Source organism: Nanorana parkeri, unplaced genomic scaffold, assembly GCF_000935625.1.
Source record: "Nanorana parkeri isolate BGI_ZX_2015 unplaced genomic scaffold, ASM93562v1 scaffold2310, whole genome shotgun sequence".
NCBI lineage: Eukaryota > Metazoa > Chordata > Amphibia > Anura > Dicroglossidae > Nanorana > Nanorana parkeri.
The window spans coordinates 121,646-146,634 of NW_017308578.1; the positions used below are offsets into that span (position 1 = coordinate 121,646).

General features: G+C 44.6%; 1 protein-coding gene across 1 annotated transcript in view; it reads right to left on the reverse strand.

The window, feature by feature from the left end:
• The window catches only part of LOC108801345 (synapsin-1-like), a 136,845-nt gene that overhangs the window by 97,630 nt on the left and 14,226 nt on the right, over positions 1-24,989 (reverse strand). Inside the window, exons 3-4 of the mRNA XM_018573271.1 lie at positions 6,809-6,866; positions 3,207-3,298 (exon numbers count right to left, since the gene is read on the reverse strand). Of these exons, the coding sequence (XP_018428773.1) occupies positions 3,207-3,298; positions 6,809-6,866 (150 nt within the window). The remainder of the gene's footprint in view (positions 1-3,206; positions 3,299-6,808; positions 6,867-24,989) is intronic.

The window sequence follows — 24,989 nt, forward strand, 5'->3', positions numbered from 1 at the left end:
AGGGAAGAGGAAGAAGGGGAAGAAGGGGAAGAAGGGGAAAGGAGAAGAAGGGGAAAGGAGAAGGAGAAGGGGAAAGGAGAAGGAGAAGGGGAAAGGAGAAGGAGAAGGGGAAAGGAGAAGGAGAAGGGGAAGGGAGAAGGAGAGGGGGAAGAAGGAGAAGGGGAAGAAGGAGAAGGGGAAGAAGGAGAAGGGGAAGAAGGAGAAGGGGAAGAAGAGGAAAGGGAAGAGGAAAGGGAAGAGGAAAGGGAAGAGGAAAGGGAAGAGGAAAGGGAAGAGGAAAGGGAAGAGGAAAGGGAAGAGGAAAGGGAAGAGGAAGGGGAAGAGGAAAGGGAAGAGGAAAGTAAACAAGCTGTATAGTTTTACTAGAGTAGAGAAAAGTCAGGTCACTGATCTGCCTGTGCTGTCTGGCAAGACTTTATGCGTCTCAGGAATGGGTGAACATCACCAATCCTTTGTCAGCTGAAACATCTTTATTTTTTCTATGTTTTCATGTATTCTATGTATATGTGTGTTTGTCTGGAGTTTAGCTTTAAGACTAAAGTTGTCATGCATAGGATACTGAATGCACAGTACACATGGGAATTGCTGATGAAATCAATGAGTCATTATTTGAAAACAGAAATGCTTTAAAGCAATGGGATGACGGCAAACACTGTGTATATTATAAATGTTAGAGCAAACTGGCTTTCCTATTGAGGAAAAAAAAAAAAGAGAGATTCAGATGCTGTGCAAGCAGCAATAATAAGAAAGTGGGTGGATGAAAACAAACATGTTCTACAAATGAAGGGCATATATTGCTTCTGGGCAAATCACTTGCTGCTTTATACAGTAACTATCTAGAAGCTAAATAAAATAAATTGATAGACATAATGGATCACAAGCCATTTTTCAGCTCAATTAACTACATAACCATCTAAAAGTGTAAGTGTAGTCCACACCAGCCAATCGGAACCTTGCTTTCACTGATACCGGCACAGCGATTTGTACACCTTGGCGTCAACATCATTTATTTCTAGTAGGGCATAAAATCTTTCTTATTTATCACCAGCCGTCAATAAACACAGCAATAACTGGCAATCATCTCAGGGGACTGCTGCAATTTAAACACCTCAACAATTAACAGGATTAAAGCAAATTATGAATCCTATTATGTTGATGGGGAGATTTGAGCTGATCGGTACTTCATTTTAGTTCATGTAACCTGAGAAAAGCACCAAGGACATAAACTGATTAGTTGTTCAGAAACCAAGCATGTGTAGAATGCATGGAAGAGAGCGTTTGTCAGGGTTATTTTGTATAGCATTGACTATGGCCTCGTTCAGTGTGGGAAAATAAAGTAGTTTGTAAGGGTAATTCTGATAATCGGGCTGTTTCTGAACTGCTAGTGGATGATTAACGAGAGACTAGTCATGTATGAGGTGAACCCACATTTAATGAAAGAGTCAACTGTCCGCACCCCTACATATACTCCTCTTGCTTCCCCTCTGCCCTCCAATATTACCTGCTATGCCTATCGGTCCTTCTCCCACCGTACTGCGTCAGGTGACCATTTGTACACCTGATCACTGTCATGGGCAGGAGGTGTATCTACTGCAAGGCAAACTAGGCATTTGCCTAGGGCGGCACTTTCCAGGGGGGCATGAAAAAATGCTGCCCCCAAACCAGTTAGGTAAGAGGAAAAAAATAAATTATATTATAAATTATTCATAAATTACTGCCACTACTCCTGGACCTGGTGCTTCTTTGACTGGGGGACCAACGTGTCCACCTATGCCGCCTACTCCAACATATATGTCGGCTGCAGCTCCTTCCTCTTCTTGGTCAACATGCTGTGCAATGTATTGGTGTGTGTGACTTTTGTCCGGATGCACTGGCAGTTCGTGCGCCGGACCTCACTGGGAAACAAGCACCCAAATCTCTGACTTCAGGCAGCGGAGGAGCTACCATAGGACCCCAGGGCTGAGATCCAGATGTCATCGTTCTCATCGGCAGCTCCGTCGTGGTGAGTCCGGGGAAGTGCAGCCTATAAGCTCCATGCAGGGTTATGTCTCTAGAGCGGGGCAATCTATAGAGCCCAGCGGCCAAGGCAGAAGATGGTTAACTGGAGAATTAGAGGGCAGAGCATATTAAGGAAGAAGATCGGTGTTGCAGCTGCAGAAGTAGAGACTAGCACAGTAGGGCAGGGCAAGGCAGGAGAAAATGGGTATTGTAGCTGCAGAACTAGGTAGCCCATCAAGCCAGAAATGGAGAAGGTGGCTATTGCAAAGGTAGAACTAGAGCGCCCCGCTACGTTGATAGCGCAACCTGTCAGAATCTAGATACACTGTGCGCGCTGTATACTGCGACTGACAGGTTATGCAAAATGTCTTAAACAGGAAGGGGTGGGACTAATTTAGATTAAGGATGGGGGGGGATGCTCGGGTTTAGTCTTGCCTAGGGCAGCACAAAACCAAAATACACCACTGGTCATGGGGGGTGGCAAGAGTAGTTAGCTCTATGTAAGCTCCAAACAGCAACATGGAGATTACACTGGGCTTCTTCTCCTTGCTCCTGTGGGTAAGGGCCCATTCACACATACTGCGGCAACCTGCGTTGTACCATACCGGACCAATGCAGGTAACTACAAGGACAGATAGAAAGCAATGGTTTTGTATGTGTCCCATTAACACCACAATTCGCGTGTGATGGGTGGTGCACTGTGATAAAATGTGAACATGCTGCATTTTATCGAAGTGCACGGAATGCCAGTGGAGGTCACTGCACAGCAGTACACATTGTGCACTCCACAAAGTTAAAAAACACAGGAAAATTTTTTAACCATGACAGCTCTGGCAGTGTGCAATACAATGCACAATGCCAGAGCTGCAGCAACGCAACAGCCTGTCCACTAAATCGCTGCATTTTAGCAGACAGGCAAGTGGGAATGGGCCCTGAATGAAGAGGTGAAGAGCAAAGGGAAAGCAAGTATAGGCAGCTGGAGCTTGCATTTAATTTGATCTTTTGCTTTACACTGTAGACCCTGGCACCGCCATGCATGCCAGCAAATGCAGGACAGCTTCTATCCACCTCTATGGACAGAGGTTCTGATTTTGCTTGATTGGGGGGGCATAGAAGGTGGAAATCCTTTTAATATATAGAAATGCTACTGCAGTATACAGTATAGTACCATCTGTGCAGCTGTTGCCATGTCCTATTAGCTGACTCACCTCACCACCTTCACTCCATTTCTCATGACTTCCACATCCACAGAGAACGTTCCATTGGAGTGTGCCACCAGGTTTAGATCACAGAATTCAGCCTACAAACCAAACATAAAGAAAGATAATTACAGTATAATATAGAAATGATGTTATGTTATACAGAAAAGATTTGTAAAATCGCTGTTTAGTAAATATACTGCACAAGTTAAAGAGAAAAAAAACATTTTTGTACTCATCTCAGCCCTAATTGAGCGAGATAAAAAATACCATTGTTTAATTTACTGTCTCATATGCAGTTCATATTGCCTGTGATGGCAATATGAACTGCCTAGCTGAATAACATACTAAAAAAAGAAACTCTCCTGTGTTTAGGCAGAACGTAAACCAAAACTTCCTATTTTGTTTGTTTTGAATAGTGTAAGGGAGGGTTATAATCAGCTTTTGCTGTCATCTGTGTCCCAATGGTCAGATTTCTCTTCACTTCCGGTCCATAAGCCACAACAGGAAGTGGGAGGAAATACCTTGTAAGCGAGGGATCCCCCATCTATTCCAGTTCTGATGGCAACCCAGAATTTGGGATTTACTTTCACTGATAATGGCCACCAGGACAAATAGAGGGGGTGAAGCTCCCCAATAGGGACACAGAAAGCAATAAAAACCCGGCAGGTGTTCTAATCTCTGTCCATTCTAATCTCTGTCCATTCTATCCAAGACTGAAAAAAACGTGTTGGCTTCAGTTGCACTTTAAGTACTATAATCATTTTCTGGAATTAAGTAGGTGTTTCTCTTAGCACAGAGTGGCCATATCTGAACCAGTTTTTGCAAGCAATGCTTCAGGTTCTAGCATTGTACTTAAAGATCTAGCACTTTATGGCCACGGCGCTCAACCTGCGACCCATGGAACGCACGCAGCCCTATGACACTTATTTTCCTGCTCTCTGAGCCCCTGCAGGCACTAGTCTGTGTATTCCTTACTTAGGTGTTTCTATTTAAGCCAAATATTCTTAAGGCCCCATTTACACTTGCTACGTGCTTGAATGTGGGTAGCATTTTTGCGTGTATGGTGCGTTGGTCGGTTGTCTGCAAAGGACAGCCCATTCATTTCAATGAGCTGCCCTATGCGTGACAAAAGCAGCATAGAAGCTCATGCAGATGTCTGCGCTGCATGCTTCATGCATATTTCTGACCACATATTTTTATGCGCCAAACCGCGCATCTTCCTTGCCGCATTTGGGCTGCCATTAACAATAATGGCAGACCCTGACAGCTTCTGTAGCATTACATTCACTGAATATCACGTGTGACCCTTTGATGATATCAGGGGCTGCACTTGAGGCCTCCTATATTAAGTAAGTTGAGCACCACTGCTTTGTGATCTCCATTTCGGATGCTAATAAATGCCTCAGAAGGTGTTTTATACACTAAGACTTTATTATGTGAATGGATTGCTATTGTGAAGCGCCACTAAAAGGGATGCAAAACCTGCTATATATTGTCTACATGTTGTGAGAATTAGCTCCAAACAGAAGCGCATTAAGGACACCCACTAGCTTTTCACCTTTTAAAGGACTTTTTTGCCCACTTTTATTAACTCAAAAGAAAAGTCCACACAGGTGTTCCCTCGCAGGGGTTTTCAAACATAAAGTACCGTTTTCTGTCATCAAACAAACATTTTTCAGTCTCACCGACTTCAGGTGGTTCCTTCAACCAAAATTTCAGGCTGTATTCAAAGGCCTTGCCACACAGGGGGATTGCCGCCATACAGATGAACTGCTCCCCAGTCTGCCGGACGCACAGACTGGTTCCAGGGTGGAGCCCTACTGACTCCTGCAGAGACCTCCTCTGTCACCCAGGTGGAACCACTCACTTAGCAGCCTGGGATATCTTATGGAGGCCCTAATGAGCCAGCTTCCTTCAGCTGGCCTGGTTACCTCTAGGCCTCCAGCACTCTCAACACTTCCACCTAGAGTAATAACCTCAGCACTACACCTATAACTGTCGCCCCTTTGAAAATTCAGGCACTTGGTCATGGACCTAGAACCTGACAGCTGCACGAAAGAGGAGGGGACCTGGCAGCATACCTTTATCCAGCTGGATGAAAATCCCCTCCTCTCTTAACCGCCGTCCTTCACCAAGATGGCTGCAGGCAGTAAGTTGCACATGACATCATTACGTGCGTGCATAATGACGTCATGCGCTGGGTGACGCCCAGTGGCCGCACTGGGTGACACTGGCCTTTACACTGGTGATAAATATTCACCATAGCTGAACACAGTGATTTTAGTATTTATATTTAACATTAAAAGTGACACTAAACTCAGGAGTTAAAACTTAAAAATGCATTCAAGTACCTGAACTATGAACAAAAATGTATCTTATTTGTGTATCACTCAGCTGTAGCTCCTAAGATCATCTCTGAATTGACACTGTCCTTCCTTCTGGAGGGTGGTTAGTTTTTTTCCCCATAATCCCTGTGTGTGTTGCAAAGTACCCACCGCTACAAGATAGACTATAAATTAATACAAACTAGTAAACTAAACCTGAGATTGTAATCTATCACAGGAGTGAGCTTGGAGTGGTGGCTACTTTACAACACACACAGGGACAATGGGGAACAAAGGTAGCCACCCTCCAGAAGGAAGGACAAGAATTCACAAATGATTTGAGGATCTACAGCCAAGTGATACACAAATAAGATACATTTTTGTTAATAGTTAGGTTACTTGAATACATTTTTAAGATCTAACTCCTGAGTTTAGTGTCATTCTAATGCAGATACTACACAAACATGTTCCATTATCTATTTAGTGAACTGCTGAATGTCCGCATGGTCTTTTCTGGATGGCAGATTCCCTTTATCTTCCAAGTCTGAACAAACACTTCCAACATGCCAAAAATAATTGGATTGGTTACTGTATTGCAACAAAAGCGTTACCTGATTTCACACACATAAATGAGCCCAATAATGTCCACTTCATTACAAAGAACAGCAGAGATCTAGTGCACTGAATACGGCTAGCCACATACAGGCTTACACCACAGAAATATGTTCTTGTCATGACATTCACTCTAAGGAATGTCAGTTTTAAAATTCAGTGGTGGGTATGAACAGGATTTCTGTGATATTAACATAAACAGCAGAGCAGAGGAAATTACAGTCATTAAACTGCAGTGTAGAAGTATCTAGCTTCCTACTAATGTGTCAGCCCACACTAATACTCCTGCGTCCGCATTCCTTAAACATGCTCATTAACAGGAGCTGATATGTAAAGGGAATTCCCCTATTAGAGCCAGCGGTCATTTGGCTTGTTTTTCATGGCTAAATATAGACATAAAAACGAAGGAAGATATATAACATTTTATATACTTTAAATGAGCGGTGGGACATTGTTGTTTTTTCTTAGTCATATTTCAGTTTGCTATATAGGACATTACATCTTATGTCTTTCGTCACTCTTATACCTGTTATAACAATTCTTGCTTTTTTTAATATGTTGAGCCTAAAAAAGGAGCCTAAAAAAAGCAAGAACAATAGCAAATCATGGACAGAAATGTCCTGATCAATTAAACAGATAAAGAGATAACAGAATTTGCTTTTAATTACTTACTTGTTCTATTTTGATGTCAAACTCTGCGCCAATTTTCTTCCCTTTGAAAACTTTCACCCTGTGATTAAAAACAAAACATACCTGTTCAGATAATTAGCATTATAAATATCAAACAGGGAAATGGGGAAAACTGTAAGATAAAATTCTAAATGGAAAAGATGACTGGATACCTGCTTTCATTACAGCATCACCGGTCATGCTTATGCATTTTGAAAGGACGGTGAGCAGAGCCATGCAAATCATTCCTTTACCCCCCACACACACACTCAACTGAGCATGGTTCACAACAGGGGTCTCAAACTCAATTCACACGGGGGCCACTCAACACATTTTTTTTCTCCCATGGGGGCCGATTGCCAAATTTCATACCTTAAAATAAAATGTAACTATATCCGGTATTGTACTACAGACACCAATATACACACAATAAGGCCCTATTCATATCTATAGGTTTAGGAGAAATTAGGGATTTCTGTGTCACAAACTTGTGTTTTGCTGCAGCAGGATACACCAATCTGGTGTTTGCAAGCGGCCGCTGTCACCCATTCAAGTTAATGATTAGGTGACAGCAGCTGCATGTAAACGCCTGCCCACCACATGTAATAGTATATGATATTATTACATGCGGTTAGAAAACACTCTCCCTGGATGCACAATCGATGCGTCCAGGGAGAGTGATTGATTTTTAAACAAATACAATCATATCACCTACCATTACATGCAGTGTGCAGGCATTTACATGCAGCTGCTGTCATATGATCATTAACTTGAATAGGTGACATCTGCCGCTTTTAAACACCAGATTAGGGATTCCTGCTGCAGAAAAACACAAGATGCACATATAAAATAATACACCCCCCGTACATGACTTGTGAGCTGGCAGCATGCCATACTTTGAGACCACTGGTTTACAACAAAGGTATACCCTTAAAGTGACACTAAACGCAGGAGTTAAACCTTAAAAATGCATTCAAGTACCCTAACTATTAAAGGAGAACTATAAGGGCAGTGTTTTTCCCCATAGTTCTCCTTAGGGTAACGGGAGGACACAAACTAGCGTCCTCCCGTTACCCTAAGCTCAGTATACCAATCACAAGAGCGAGCTTGGAGCAGTGGCTACTTTACAACACACACAGCCGGCCACTATCAGAATACCCGAACAAAAGCCGGCAGCTCATTGGCTGCCCGCTCTGTTTGTACGGAGATTTTCTGTCCGGCTCTTTCGATCAGCTGATGCCGGACGAATGGGTGCTGACAGCGGCACCCACTGTCAAAACTCGCACAGTGTATGGGCACCTTAAGCCGCTGCTGCACCATTAGCAGCAGCATTGTCAGCCTGCAGTGTGGGCCCATTGCGTTGGCCATTAGAATAACAGAAAAGACGATTGGTCCTGGACACAAGCAACTTGATTGATCGCTCATCTTTCTCTAACCGCAGGTAATCACTCCATGTGCAATGACATCAGAACACAGGCGGACAGCTGCGACCGTTGACAGAAATGTATTGTTTGTACAGGAAGAGTAGCCGAATCTGTCCAGAGCCACCTGTGATTCTTGCCACAAGAATCTGGACATAAAAGCCTCATGGAAAGAGGCCTTATACTTTGCACACATTTTGTTTTAATGCCTTTAAAATAAATGTAACTCATTTAAACTTAGTTGGGCTTTTAGCTCTGCTATAATGCAAATGTTGGTCAAATTTCTGTTCTCCTCATTTAATTGCTGCTCTATGCCGAGATGCCCTTTAACAACCTTAGAAGATCATTTTGTGCCTATAACTGTAGGGTTATGTAAACCAGCTGTCCTATCTGCAGCCCATATGCCGAGCTTCTTGCATGAAAACTTCACATTGTAATCAGATCAATGACTCAGAGGCTGTGAATTATAGCCTGACTTGTCCAAGGATTTACAGCAGAATTTAATTAGGTCTTATGGAAGCATTGTTGGTTTGGTAATTGGCAGATATTGTGCAGATAAGAATATATACAGGCCTTTTCTGCAATGATCTACTGGCTTAGCGCTAATCAATAAAACGTAATAAAAACATGTGTCATGAAGAGTCTCTGCTAATAGGGTAGAAGTAATACATTATGGCTGCCATCCCTGCCAAAAAGTGAACATGAGAATTCTCCATATTAACATTGGTGTAGCATCTTTGCAGATAACAACCACCCACAGGTGCTAAGGGAGCTAAGTACTGTAACTGGTAAACAATCACTTTTTTTTCCTCAAGACTGATGGAGAAGGAAGCTCTTGTATCCATAGTGGATGGCCAACTTATCTTTTCTTCACCATCATATATGTATGATTCTTTTTTTAATTGGTCTTTTCTCTTCATATTGGTGAATTCACACATTTTATCTATTATAGTTGTTTTTTTTTGCTGACCTCCCCTCTCCCAGTCTAATAGCTGTTATTCAGTGCATTACAAGAGGCTAATATCATACAAATTCAGATACTTGCACTAGCTTAATTTAAAATATATTTAGGGCCCATTCACACCTTGGTGTCTCATCGTGCACTGCATTATTCATTGTGTGTTAACACATGTTTCATAAATGCCTGGACATGCACCATTTTTGCACCTCTGTACACCACCATGCATTGTAGTGCTTTACCATGCATTGCAGTACATTGCAAAGCACGTGTTGTGTAATGCGTTTGGGTGCCATTGAAGAAAATGGCACTGCAACACGTTGACAGATGTACCATGCATAGGCCCTTAATGAGCAAGTGCTCTTTTAGCATAAAGACACAGTCCTGCAGCAGGCCATGCCCCTCCTCTCCACCCAACAGTTTGACTGACAGCAGAAGGAGCCTATGGATCCTCACTAGTCCACCTTGCCTAGCTACCTAACCTAAATGAAAAACTACTTGCTTGCTTACCTCATCATGTCATCTGTTGTCTCAGTTTACATCACAAGGCTCTACTTCAGCATTTACACACCTAATCACGTGTCCCTCCCTTTTAGATTGTAAGCTCTCACGGGCAGGACCCTACTTACCATCTTGTCTTGAATTGCATTGTGATTGCAATGTCTTCCTTATATTGTAAAGCGCTGTGCAAACTGTTGGCGCTATATAAATCCTGTATAATAATAATAGTAATATTAAGCAGTCAGCCCCCATATATGTGAAGGGGTCATACTCTGAGTGCCTCCAGTTTAAGTAGTTCCCTTAAAGCAGACCTGAACTCAAAAAGCTTAGAAGATTATATGGAACATTTAGAAATGTTAATTGTGCCTAAGTAGTATTCTAAAAAATGTACCTTCTGCCTGGAGTTACTTTTGATAAACAGCGGTGCACATTCTGCCATGTGACTGTGTCTAGATGTGTAGGCACATCAGTTCTACAAGCTTAAAGCTGCATATCTGCAGTGTGAGATCTTCTATGACACCGTTGCCTTTGATCTCTTGTCTGTTCACCTTGCTGGAGAGGTTGTACCTAAGGGTGCATGGTTCTTCCTGATTCTGCTTCATATATTCTGTTGATCTGACTCCTCCACCTCTTCTTCTGCTGCTTGAACATTACCCCACCATTCATCCAATGAGCAGTCATCAGTTCTGACAAGACAAAGCAAAGCTTTGCTCTTCTCTACTAAGATGGCTGCTTCCACAAGCCATCGTAAATCCATAATAAGGGAAGAATCAGCTGCAGAGAGCATACAGTGACCTTTGTCCTATGTTTTCCTTTTTTGCTTGCAGAATTATTTCCCCAATCTAATGTAAGCATTTTGTTAGATGTGGATACTGAGAGCCACTGTATTGGTCAATTTCAAGTAGCTCCAAAGGAACACATTTAAGAGGTGCTGGGATTTCTGTGCTCACTCAAATCTTCCATTTGCAGGAAAGTTTGCAAATAGACTCACTGGCAGTGGCAAGGCAGCTCCCAAGAAAAACAGGCCTCCCTTGTAGAGTAACCAGAAGTGACTCAATGTTCAGAAATAATGGGCGCCAAACCAAAAGGTGAGAGTCCAAATATGTCTTTAATTGTTCACAATTCGATCAAACAAAAAACAGCCAGTGTGTTTGGTGCAACAACACTACCCCTTCATCACGGCTTAGAATGGGCTAAAGCTTTGATTGGACTCAAGATACTATAATCAAATGGATCACTGTATGATTTGATAAAGGGATCCCCTTTAGGGATGGAATTAACAGCAGCAGATTGTATTATGGTAATAGCAATTAAGGCAATTTGTGGACAACACAATGACAATCATGGCGCACTGGCAATATTAAGGTAACACACTGGTAATTGTGCCAATGCAAGAGCAACAGATATGGCAACACACTGGCAATCGTGACAATATATGGGAAACCAACAAGCAATCATGACCAATTGACTAGAAATTAATAGGCAGTTGTACCAATACGAGAGCAACAACCAGACCATTGTGATATTATGTGGACACCAAATGGGCAGCTGTGACACTATGCAGGCAGAGAAGAGGCAGTGACAGCAATACATGCAGGAACATTCTTCATCCATCATCTTTTACAGTAAAGAATCATTTCTGTATACAGAAGTTAAACCTCCTTTCCCCCAGGCTCAAAGAGAGCCTCCTCGTCTTTCACATGTCCTTAAACAACCTTTAGTAAATTTACCATATGGAACATTTATGTAGTTATACAACGTGACCCCCTAATTGCCTCTTTCAAAGGTGAATACATTTATTTCAGTATTCATTTCTTATAGCTGAACTCTTCCATTCCCCTTTAGCATCAAATATGGCAGATATCATGTATTGATGTCTACATGGGATGGTCAAGTGTAACACAAAGCCAAGTCCTTACCAAGCATTTGCGTGTGCCGAGTCATTACATGCCCAGGGCAGCAGAGATTACTTGACTGCCCAGAAGGAGGACTGAGTGCCTCATTATGAAAGCAGCCTGCACAAAACTTAAAGCAGCATTTCCTCCTGTCATATCTCTTTTTTCTGTTCATTTATCTCCTGGTTACGCCTAGAGTAGTCTTATTGAACAATAACGTGATATACCAAAGTGGATTAAAAATGGCTGAATGGAACCGTCGGAATGTTTAATGGGAGACAAGGTGCCAATTCAGACTTCCAGTTTTAGCAAAGATGATCAAACATCAGCGAAGGAAGTCATTTTTCATTCTAGGGTTCCTGTGCTGCTCCCATCCCCCATAACACCGCTCTCCGTGCACCATAATCCGAAGATTCAGTCCCTGCCACTTCATTAAAAGGCTGCTGTTATGGAAGAAGGCAGATGTTAATGTAGCAGTCCCTTCAGCCAGACCATATGCAGTTAAGAATAACTGACAAAGCAAATCGCTGATGCAGGCTCTTTCTATACAGGCCTGTCTGTGCTGCAGCTTCTCTCCGTTCACGAACAAATGACCCACTTGTACTAGATAGATACAGAAGAGACAGATTGAAGGGGAAATCAACAGTAATGAGACTCCATGGATACCCACTGGGGATTTTTCCAACGATAGTTTAAAGAGCAGTGACATTCTATAACCTACATCAAGCAACCAATCAGATTTCACCTTGCGTCAGTATAGAGCAGTCAGTACGTATGTCCTGCTGATCTTTTACGGCTTCTGCACATTCCTATATTGCTGGTGTTAGTTTTGTTTAGAGATGAATTCCAGAGAGATATAAAAAAAACACAACTGTAGTTATGGACTGAAAAATAGCATTAGAAATATTTTTGAATGCAACCAGTCTAAATACCGCAATTTGGCTTGATGTCTGCCTCTTGTAGTCCCCTGTACAGCAGCATTCAGGGGGGAGAGGGAGGGGCAGCACTAAGGACCAATCAGGTGTTCTGCATTCACATCTGTTGACAAGGACCAGGCTAACAGGATGAGAGAGCAGAGAGATGACCTCATCAATCTGTTGCTGCTGCTTCACTGTCCAGTCACAAACTGTGGGTAAGTGTAGCTGTGTTGCTTTCAGCTGAACTACAGTCTTTTTGCATTTCGGTTCTTTTCCCTTCTCCCCTGGCAGCTCTTTTCTGCTCCCGCATTGTGGGTTTGCCAGGTAGATTACAGGTGGTCATTCATTGTACGCAATGAAGTCAGTGCAGAAATGGCTGCACAACAGGCACAGGGAAGCTATTTCATGGGACTGGTCATAGGACTCAAGCGAGGAATAAAGTGTTTTTTTCTGTTACAGCCCCGTAGTCCTAAGAAGCTTATGAAGGTATTATACTAGAAGGCGCAAGTTACCAGACATCCCAAAAAGACGGAAGTTCAGGTTTACCTACAGAAAAAGGAAAATCAGGTCTCTGGGCCGGCTCGGCTATCTGGCAAGGCTTTACAAATATCAGGACTGGCCTTTGTAGTATGGCTATTGCCACAATAGATGTGCAGATTGTTAGTCATCTCCCTTGCTGCCCCATGAGAAGTGAAACTCTAAGGTGGCCAGAAACAGAGCTAGGAATCAGGTCAAATACATGGTGTCCATTTAAAGGAGAACTCCAGGCAAATCAAATCCTCCTTGCAGTGGGGCCACCCCTCACATTGTAAGGGTTTAGTGCTCGTTTTGTTTAGGGAGCTAAAATCACAGAGTTATACTCACCCCAACCTTGATCCCAGCTTGCTCTTACACTGTTCCCTCCAGGCTGTCTCTTGCTCTGTTCCTGTGATGGAATGTCTCTTGGCATTGTGATGACTTACAGGACCTTAGACTGCTGGAGCAGAGGGGGAGCGAGCCTGAAGGTAACAGTGTAGGAGCCAGCCGGGATCGTGTTTTGGGTGAGTATAGCCTTGTTATTTTAGCTCCCTAGACAAAATGATCACTTAACAATTGCAGTGTGGTGGTATCTGGCAAGGCCTCACTGCAAGGGTTAACATTTGATTTGCCCGGCGTTCTGCTTTAAACATTATGGTGCCCAATCCTAGGGTCCCAGATTATTTTCCTTTTTAATGAAAGGTCACCTTTCATTAAAAAGGGTTCCCTAAAAAAAATAATGGGTGGCCCTAAAGATGTTTGCCGATCTTTGGGTTACTGCAGTTTGTCCTATTAAATGAAGACTGTATGATGATCCATGATTTGCCACTGGCTGATCTATCTCTCTGCATCTTCACTATGACAAGCTGTTCCTGACTGCAGCAATGCAATCAATGGCGTCTGTGCTCTTCCTCCCCGAGGCATATTGTTCCTTCTCCACTGGCACACAAGAATCGCAGGCTTTAAGCCTATTTATTCCTGCGCCTTATCTTCTCCCTGCTCTCTGCACAATGTGAATCATGGCCCATAATTCCAGGGCGGATGGCACTGCTGTCTTTTATCTCTGCAGCACATATTTCAGGAATGAGGGGGCGAGACTGTGAAATTACTTAGCACTTTTTCTTTCCCTTAAAACATACTGGATTCAGCGTGATGGATATGGGCTGTGTGTGTGATGGAGGAGAGGGGTACAGATACCGTCATTGGTGATGGGGAGGTATGAGAAAGGAGGATGGAGGAGGAAGCAGCGTGATGCTTTGTGCTGGACCAGAATGCAGAGCAGAAGGTTGCTGCTGAGAACCAGTGAAGCTAGATGAGTGAAAGATGGAGCAAAGCAAATATTTACATTATCAACTGTGCTAAGCACAATTTGTATCTATGAATGTTTTGCTCTGGTGAGTGGCCAATTCTTTTTTCTCTCCTCTTTAGCAAAGGTGAACCAGGTAAAAAAAAAAATAGGTGCGTAGAGACACAATAACCCCTTTTTGCACCAAATGCAACCACATAACTAAACTATATTTTCAGAGAATCAATGAATCTTTAGTTTTAACACCCAGGATTTTATCAAACGTTTCCAGGGCACCAATAACATTTTCCCAAAACACCAGAAAGGCATAATGACATTTTCTGGGAGCCCCTAAATGCTCAGTGAACATGCAATTCCAGACCTACTGTATCTTCTCTTCCACAGGACAACGTCTGTGGGCAAAAGAAGTATTTTAACCTCCCTCGTCCCCCCACTCCATTACTGACCTAGATAAGCCATTCAGTAGCTTCTGATGCATTATATTTCCCACATTTTGGAGTTCAGTAAATGGCCTCTAAGGGGAATGATTGCTCAGTGCTTGTGACTGATTGGTCTACACTCTAAGCAAATTAGAAGTCATCATTCAGCAGTCACAATCCTTGGAAAGTATTCACTCAACTTCAGAGCAGGGGCAATGGTTAAACACTGACAGCGGTGGACCTCCCATCTATGTTAGCGATGGGGGGACAGTATGCTGAAGATGAGCAATGTTTTTAAATGTTACGGTGCTTCAGTCAATAAGGGGAAGGAAGATTTGTGAGGGGGTACCGTATGGGGGTGCTGTGAAATGTTGACTTATTTTTGCAGAGACAACTAATCCTCTTGTGTATACAGAAGGTAAAGACTGAAAGAGCTGGCAGCGCCCAATATGAAAACAGGTTAACAAAGGTAATAACATACTAACAACTAAGACAATTAAAGTGACACTAAACTCAGGAGTTAAACCTGTAAAATGATTTCAAGTACCTTCACTATTAACAAAATGTATCTTATTTGTGTATCACTCAGTTGTAGATCCTCAAATCGTCTCTGAATTCATGCTGACACTGTCCTTCCTTCTGGAGGGTGGCTACTTTGTTCCCCATGGTCCCTGTGTGTGTTGTGAAGTAGTCATCGCTCCAAGTTCACTCCTGTGATGGACTAAAATCTCATGTTTAGTTTCCTAATTTGCATTGAGATTGTAGTCCATCACAGGAGTGAGCTTGGAGAGGTGGCTACTTTACAACTCACACAGGGACCATGGGGAACAAAATCAGCCCACCTCCAGAACAAAGGACAGTGTCGGCACCAATTCAGAGATGATTTGAAAATCCACAGCCGAGTAATACACAAATAAGTTACATTTTTGTTAATGGTTAAGACAGGGCTCAAAATTTAAAGTCCTGAGCTACTAGCCAGGCCTTAAAGGAGAACTATGGGGTCAGGGCTTTTCCCCATAGTTCTCCTTAGGGTAACGGGAGGACACAAACTAGCGTCCTCCCGTTAACCTAAGCTCAGTATACCACGAGCTACAGCTCGCGGTATACTGAGACGCCGCAGCCGGAGCGGATCCCGACATCAATGTCGAGATCCGCCCAGCAGCGTGAGTGACAGCTGGCTCTAAATGGGGCCTAATATACACATACACTAAAGGTGCCCATACACCTGCCGATTATCGTACGATAATCGCGGGTGTATGGGCAGCGTGCGACCGCTTCTACTGTAAGGTCGTACGACTTTCGTCTTCGACCCAAATTTTGAGCCCTGGGTTAAGGTATGTGAATGCATTTTTAACCCCTTCGTGACTGACGACGTACAGTGTACGTCGCCAGCATTGGGGCTGTTTAAACTTCTGAGTTGTGTCATTTTAAAGCGGACCTTTACCCATAGCTTTAAACTAACAACAAACACACCTTTAGAAATATTTAGTAATGACGGTCTAAAAAAGTAAAAACATCTATAACTGCAGGCTTTGTATTCTGTGCATACCTTATTTTTCTTTTCTTCCCCAGTCTTCTCATAGTGGCCATTTTAACTAAGGGCAGGTTACTAGATCTCCCTTTACTTCCTGGAACTCTGACACATGTGACATGTCATCTCAGGGTAGGAAAATGCCTTTCCCTGAGATCTCGTGAGATTAAAGATGAGATTTCCCTGCAAAGCTCTGCTGATGTAACCTTCCCAGGATGCAATGGTTGGGCACATTACATCACTAATGCCAAAGAGGACCAGGAGGTGGAAAAAATGAATTTGCAAGTAAAATAAAACTATGTCTGTTTAACTAATGAATGTAAGATGATGTCATATCAGCATGCAGAGCTGTATGCTGATGTGATTTTTAGTCAAAGGGGGTAAAGGTCCGCTTTAAGAATGCAAACAATATAGGTCACATGGAGGGACACCATAACTGGCAAACTCTGAATTTAAAGACGATCTACAGTAGGTGTTTTTAAGATTTTCTTTCACATATAAATATGGATTCATCTGATTTAGCAACTTATATCAATGCATTAATATCATTTTTCTATGGGTTATTTGTAAACATGCATGGACACGGGGACAGCCATATTTGCTCATAACTTATGTAGACTTTGCTTTCTGCAAAGTTGCACTACACAGTGATTGTACTGCTTAAGGTGGCCATACATTGTGTGAACTTTGGCCAGTTCTTGATGTTCACATACTGGGTGCCGCTGTTACACTTTCGGCCAGCATTCTTCATTCAGCTGATCGTAGGAGGTGGTCGGAAAATCTTCGAACAAACACAGCGGGCAGCCAATGAACTGCTGGCTCTGTTTGGGTATTCTGACAAAGGCCGGCAGCCGTTGTCCGAATACAAAACAAACAGCGGGAGATTCCTCGATCAAGAGTTGATGGAGCAATCTATTTTTTTGTTTTGTTCAGCCCGCGGGTTGAGCAAAAAAACAAAACAGAACAGTGAATGGCCAGCTTTAGTCTGCTCAACCTAAGTAGAAACAGTGCATTCTCTTTGAGCCTAAATAATTCTGATTCAGCAGCTGTTCAGCAGGAATGCTGACTACATTACCTGTAATACTTAAAAGAGAACTATGGGGTAAGTGTTTTTCCCTATAGTTCTCTTAAGGGTCACTGAAGGACATATACTATGGTAGCGTCCTCCTGTGACCGAAAGCTCAGTATATAGTGAGCTACAGTTCGCTGTATACTGAGACCGCCCCAGCTGATGTGTGACAGTTTCATTGTCACACATAGGCTCGAACTATGAGGAGGAGTGATTTTCACTCACCTCATAGTTCTCCTTTAAAGCCACTAGAAAGAAGGAGAATCTATAAAAGCAATATAATAAAACAGTATGATTATGCAACTGACAACCAAAAGCTCCTATCAAGTAAATGCTATAACAATAATGCCTTAGTGTTGACACTGAAACCAGACTATATGTTCCCCTTTAAACAAGTATACTAGATACTTAAATGAGCAAGCACAGAACTGCTCTATAAAGAAGCCCAAGAACGGTTCACTCTGCGCTTTCACCACCAGCTAATCTTGCAAGCTGATCCCTTTCACGGTTTGATAATCCCATCCTCCAGAATTGCGAAACTGCAGAGCGATCGTGCATGGAAAATCACCCCTCTGGTTCTGCTCAGTAATGGGGATCTATTAACAGAAGTAGAAACGTAACTGGGCAGGCTGCGTAACTGGGCAGGGTGTGCAAGGACAGTCGGCGTGCCCTGCATTATGGAGGTGTGCTTGTGCCAGCTCCAATCCGATCTACAGAGCAGAGGTGTCCCTATTCATCCTGTGCAGAGCTAATAACGGTTTCCATGTCACAGCATCTATTATTGTCACCTAAACAGCCTCTGGGGTCTCGCTGCACCTTCTGCTGTAAAATCCAACCGTAGTTACATCACTGGTGATCTTGGGAGTAGTGGAGAATAATGAGAGTCATGAGCAAGACTTCACAAGCCTTGTCCAGATCGCGTAGGTCTGGACCGGGCCTTAATGGGTAATAGGTTTTTTGTAAACAATACTTGTAGTGAGAAAAATATAGGGGCTTAACTTCCTCTAAAATATGAATTCTCTGGATGCCTCTGGCTTCAGTGCTTTCAGAACCACTGACAGTGACTGACAGTAAAAACATGATGTACTGCATGTGTACTGGTTTGCACATCATTATGTAATAAAGCACTTACAGTAGGTCAGCATGATAATCAGGAGACTGCCACTGACAGAAGGAAAGCGTGTCAATTAAAGCCTCTGTATCTTTTTCTTTACAGGTTTCCTTTACAGCTGAAGTGTAGTAAAAAATACTTTTTTGGCATACATAGGGATACACATCACTGTGCAATAGTGATGTGTATCCCATGCTCTCCTGGCTTCTGGTTAGTGTAAAAATCCTCCCCATGGTGATGCCGGATACCCCCTACTGCGTTGATATTCTGGCACTGCAGGGATGAGAGGCTGTGTCTGCTTTTGTGAAGGGGATCTCCATATTCACCTTCCACTTCGTCCATTGACAAATCTCAATGAGGGGACAGGATAGGCAGGGCAAACTGCTTCACAGTAACAGCCGCAACCTTTCCTGCTTGCAGCGCTGTGCGGAGTATCTGGCATAGGAAGTCAGCAGAATGTGGGACACACATCATTAAAGGTATGTTGGGACACTGCTAATGTATCTTCAAAAACACGTCTTACTACACTTCAGGTTAAATAAAAAAATTACGCTTGCACTTGAGGCCCCATTCACACCAAAACGATTGCGACCCATTTTTCAACAGATGTCAACGGAAGGTAACCCAAAAAATGAATGGGTGTGAATGGCATCAGTTCATACTGCTCCATTCCGCTGCAAAAAAAAGTAGAACATGCACTACTTTTTTTCAGCGCAGTGTAATGCCACGTAGCGATGTGAACTGGCCCCATTCACACCCATTCTTTTTTCAGTGCCGTTGTGTTAGCATCCGTTGAAATACAGATTGCAAATCAACAGATTGGAAGGAAATCAGAAGGTACAATCGCAAGTCAATGGACCCCCATTGACTTACAATTACCTTTCGATTTCGGTGTGAACGGGCCCTTGATGAACTGTTTGTACCTGCATGTGGCAGCCATATTTACTAATAATGCAGGTCCTGCGTAGTAAAGCCGCACAAGGAATGTTCCTTACTGCTCCTCCCTCTTAGCACCGCTCACTGTGAAACTGACTGGAGACAACAGCCTGCCAATGTGGCTTCTCCCTTATCACAGAAGTTGATTTACAGAGATGCCAAAACACAGTTTGATACAAGAGAGACAATCTGCAAATATATACTGGGTATATACTATATACAAAGGATAAATCAGACTCTGGTGTCTGGTCCAGGAAGAATGGAACCCCCATGGTGTTTACATGGATTCTTCAGTACATGTTCCCTTTAAATTTAGAGGGACGGGCCACCCAAAAGCGATTTTTCAGTTGCAATTGGAATTTGGTAGATTAAATCTGCTGGTTTCTCATATCTCTTTGGAGTGCCAGTCCACATAGTTTTCAGCCATGTTTTACACTAGATTGTCACTCCTGCTGCATATTCTACAAATAAATCCACCAGGGACAGTAGGTATTTTTGTCACTGCTACGTCACGTGTGCATAACTGGCAGTTTAAGTGCAGATCTCCCAGAGAGACCCAGGGTACAAGTCAGCATTACCGGAAAACACTGCCATGACTGAAAATGCTGCTCTATAACCGATCATGTCATTGACAGCATAAGTAGAGATTACATGGTCTCTGTATACTGGAGGAGGATTTGATGTGATTAGAGATTGAATCTATCGTTTTAAATCCAGGGGTGTGCAATTTTTTTCCAAAACTACTTGCCCCTCATTACAATCTACTGGTTGTGATAAAAAAATATATAATTTTGTTTTGGTTAAGGAGCGCTTCTCCTTGGTCAGCATGGGCAGGTGACCACGACTCTTAGCTGTGTGAATGAGGCCTTACTCAATGCAATGCGCCTCAATGCACAAAAACAGTAAGGCCCCCTGGAAGTGTTAAGGGTCGCAACTGAGGCCCTCTATCATTTTCAAGGTGCACACCACTGCTTTAGCACATGTCTTAACACACCAAATACGCCCAATAACACAGTGAATAGTGTGCAGAGGCGGCTCTAGAGTTTGCGAGGCCTTAGGCGAAACCTAAACATGAGGCCTCACTCAGGCCTGTGGGGTCTCACCAGGGCTCTGTGGGGTTTAACCAGACTGGTGAGACCCCACAGAGCCCCAGTGAGACCCCCAAAGAGCCTGGGTGAGACCCCACAGAGCCTTGAATAACCCAGGGCTCTGTAGGGTCTCACCAGCCTGCTTAGACCCCTCAGAGCCCTGGTGAGACCCTACAAAGCCCTGCTTTAACCAGGGCTCTGTAGGGTCTCAGCAGGGCTCTGTGGGGGTCTAACCAGCTTGGTTAAACCCCACAGAGCCCTGCTGAGATCCCAAAGAGCCTTGGTGAGATACCACAGGGCCCTGGTTAAACCAGGCCTCTGTAGGGTCGCACCAGCCTGATTATACCACTCAGAGACCTAGTGAGACCCCACAGAGCCCTGGTTAAAACAGGGTTCTGAGGGGTCTCACCAGGGCTCCCACCAGCCTGGTTAGACCCCACAGAGCCCTAGTGAGACCCCACAGAGCCCTGGTTAAACCAGGGCTCTGTGGGGTCTCACTAGGGCTCTGTGGGGTCTAACCAGCCTTGTTAGACCCACAGCGCCCTGGTGAGACCCAACAGAGCCCTGCTACCCCCGGTGATGCCCCCTCAAAGCCCTGGTGAGACCCCACAGAGCCCTGGTTAAACCAGGGCTCTGTGGGGTCTCACTAGGGCTCTGTGGGGTCTAACCAGGCTGGTGGGAGCCCTGGTGAGACCCCTCAGAACCCTGTTTTAACCAGGGCTCTGTGGGGTCTCACCAGGGCTTTGAGGGGGCATCACCGGGGGTAGCAGGGCTCTGTTGGGTCTCACCAGGGCGCTGTGGGGTCTAACCAGCCTTGTTAGACCCACAGCGCCCTGGTGAGACTCCACAGAGCCCTGGTGAAACCCCACAGAGCCCTGGTCTCCCCAGTGGGATGTGGGGTCTCACCAGCACCAGGGTTCCATGGGGTCTCACCAAGGCTTTGTGGGGTCTCACCAAGGCTCTCTGGGGACTCACAAGGGCTCTGAGGGGATCTCACCAGGGTAGCAGGGCTCTGTGGGGTCTAACCAGCCTTGTTAGACCCCACAGACAGCTGGTGAGACCCCACACAGCCCTGGTTGAACCAGGGCTCTCTAGGGTCTCCACATGGCTCTCTAGGTTCTCCACAGGGCTCTCACCATTGCTGTAGCCTGTGAAGGCTGCCTCTCACCAGGACTGTTCAGGGAGCGTCTCGCAGGTGGGAGCATGCAGGACCAGCCGCTGCTGACTATGTCTCCATCCATCTGCCCCTGACGATCCGCCCTCCCAGCCAGATTGAACTCCGCCCTCCCGGCCAAATCGGGATCCTCGCGCAGTGGATGGGAGGGGTGAGGTCTCTTCCCATTGGCTGGTGGGTGGAGCTCCAGAAGACCACCGGCCGAATGGACGGACCGAGGAAACGGATGAGCTCTCAGCCCTGTCGCTGTAAGTCTGAATGTGACCTAAATCTTCAGGATGACATCATGTACACATGGGTTTTATAACCTGCCATCTCTTATTTTAAACATTCAGGATAAATGTAGTGTAAAACTAGTGTCCCTATACCCACATGCAACATTACTGGTGGCCACATACGCAGAACATACAATAACAGTGTACACAGATGTGGAGGGAAGTGGTATTGCCTGCATTTTTTCTTTTTCTAAGCTAAAAGTCCTAGAGCAGAAAGGCAGGTGGCAGGTTTATAGAAATCACTACCTTGGAGAAACTTGGGGCAGGAGCAGCAAACAAAATAGTTCATACACTGTACATAAAGCACAATCCAATCCTAAGCAGTGCTCTAATTCAGACCTTAAACGGCAATCCACAATCTGATCATTGTTTTTCTATCTCCTTGCTCACAGCTTTCTTACGCATTGTAAAGTGACAGATAAATGATGTATGGTCATCTGACGATGCAGCGAATCATGGAATAAAACCATAAAACTGAACTATATTACTACTGCTGCTGACCAGGTGCTGAAACGCTCATTTCTGCACCCGGCTTTGGCTCCTTCTTCTTTGTGGGGAGAAGTGATCTCTTGTCTGACATGAGCACTATAGTTTTGGCAAAGGGAGGCAGCAGCGTACAACACAGAGTGTTGATTGCCAAGTAATTCACTGAACACCAATGACCCTCACAGAAGACCAATTACCCCCATTAACACCAATGTCTCTCACCCAAACCACCTCCACAACCAGTGCCCCCTCTCCCTCCACACAGCATCAGTGCCCCCACAGACTACCAGCACCCCCCGCTCGCCCTCTGCAGAGCATTGTTTTATTTGTTAAAGATGCCGCGCGGCCCCATTGATTTCAATGGGGTTACATCCGTGCGACAATTGCTAAAAAAAGGTACCTTTTTTTGCAATACACGACGCGTGGCTTTTTTAGCCACGATTGTGTTCAATTGCATGGGCGGAATCACCCATGATCCTCCTGGACCGAGTAGAAAATAATGGCACCTCCAGCGCGATTGGGTGTGGTGGGCGACTCTGTGACCGCACGGCAATCTGCACGGTTTTGTGCACTGTTGCCGCGCAGTAACGCGGCAATCTGCGCGGTTTTGTGCACTGTTGCCGCGCAGTCACGTGGCAATCTGCGCAGTTTTATGCACGATTGCTGCGTGGTCAGGAGTCACCCAGGTGTGAACCTAGCCTGCTACAGCTTGCTACCTGTATCTATGGTGACCCCTGTAACTCCTGCATCCCCAGTAACCTTTGAGACTCTAGTGTGCTCCTGTGTCTCCAGTGCCCATTGTGTGCATCAGTGTCCTCCGTGACCCCTGTGCCCTCATGTATGCTCCTATATACTATGAATCCTAGGACGTATAAATCCTGTATCTCCAGTGTCTCTCATGTTTCCAGTTACCCTGGTGAACTCTTTCCACTCTTGTGCCTCCAGAGAGCCTGGTGAATCCTGTGACCCCTGAGCATCCTATTTAATCCAGTGACTCCAGTGCACCTCTGTGACACCCATGTCTCCACACAGCCTAAGGTACGCTCATCTATTCTCCTGGAATGTCTCTCTCTCAGTGGGTATGAACCCCTCCTTCTGACAGTTTGCTTGAATCATGAATATGTCTGATGTACTCCAGTCACCATACTGATCGTAACAAGCTTCTTTCTCAAAGACTCAATGCTTAGGAAGCCAGTCAAGTCCAAGTGATTTGACATCTCCATACCCTCTTGGATCAACTACAGACCTCTCTCGCTCCTGCTACTGAACTTTTGGCCCCATTACAGGCCTTGCCAGTGCAGCCGCCTGTCTCGCCTGGGACCTCCATGCTTCATTTGCCACCTCCTCCATGTTTCTCTGAGGATGCCAATGGATGCGCAGGTTCGTAAATCAGTGTAATATTCCCTTAAAGCTACAACCACATAATTTCTCAATGGACTGTGCTAAGGTGCAAGTGCCTTTTCTGGGATATAGTGCCCCCAAATATGGTCTTTTCTTTGAACCCTGCCATCTCCAAGTGGCCCCCTCCAGTGGTAACAAAGCTAAATATTGCTTTCCAGGATTTACTAACTTCCTCCAGCAGTTCATTAATAACCTCTCTGTTCTTGTTGTTTCCATTACTGCTCACACCTGGTAAAATGGGGACTCCAAAAACTGGCCTCCTGACACAGTTGATTGGGATTGGGGCTTTTTCCCTATAGTTCTCCTTAGGGTTACGGGAGGACACAAACTAGCGTCCTCCCGTCACCCTAAGCTCAGTATACCGCGAGCTACAGCTCGCAGTATACTGAGACGCTGAAGTGGATGCCGACAATTATGTCTGGATCCGCCCAGGTGCGTGAGTGACAGCTGGCTCTGCCTATCTAGAGGCAGAGCCAGCTGTACACGCCCCCTCCTTCGTCCGTTCCGCCAGTCAGCGCTGGAGGATCAGAGCGGGGAGGGGGGAATCCAGTCCCTCCCCTGTCATGGCAGAGAGCCGTGACAGGATCGAGAAGTGAGCGAACGCCGGTATGTGTTCGCTCACCTCCCGATCTACTGAGCCGACCTGTGACAGTCTCATTGTCACAGGTCGGCTAGAACTATGAGGATGAGTGAAAAGCACTCACCTCATAGTTCTCCTTTAAATATATAAAAACAAGAGGATAAAGACTGAGCCCCATAATAGATGTCAAGGGGAGGTTAGCTATGTGTGCCAGGGAGAAAGCGAATGCGTCAGACAAATTATTTTCTTCTGTCTTTACAGATGAGACGGACGGGGGTAGCGATCAAGGCATCAGCTGCAGAAATAGTAACATAAGTTTTAAAGTATCACAGTGGCTGTCGGAGAGCAGAGTAGTACAGAGGCTAGAAAGATTAAATGTAAACAAATCCCCAGCACCTGATGGGTTACATCTGAGGGTACTCAAGTAACTTAGCCAGGTAATTGCCAGACTATTCTACATAATCTTTATGGATACTATAATGAAAGGTATGGTTCCGGCTGATTAGTGGAAAGCGAATGTGATACCGATATACAAAAAGGGGAAACGAAGTACACCGGGTAACTATAGGCCACTCAGCTTCACGCCAATAGTGTGCAAAA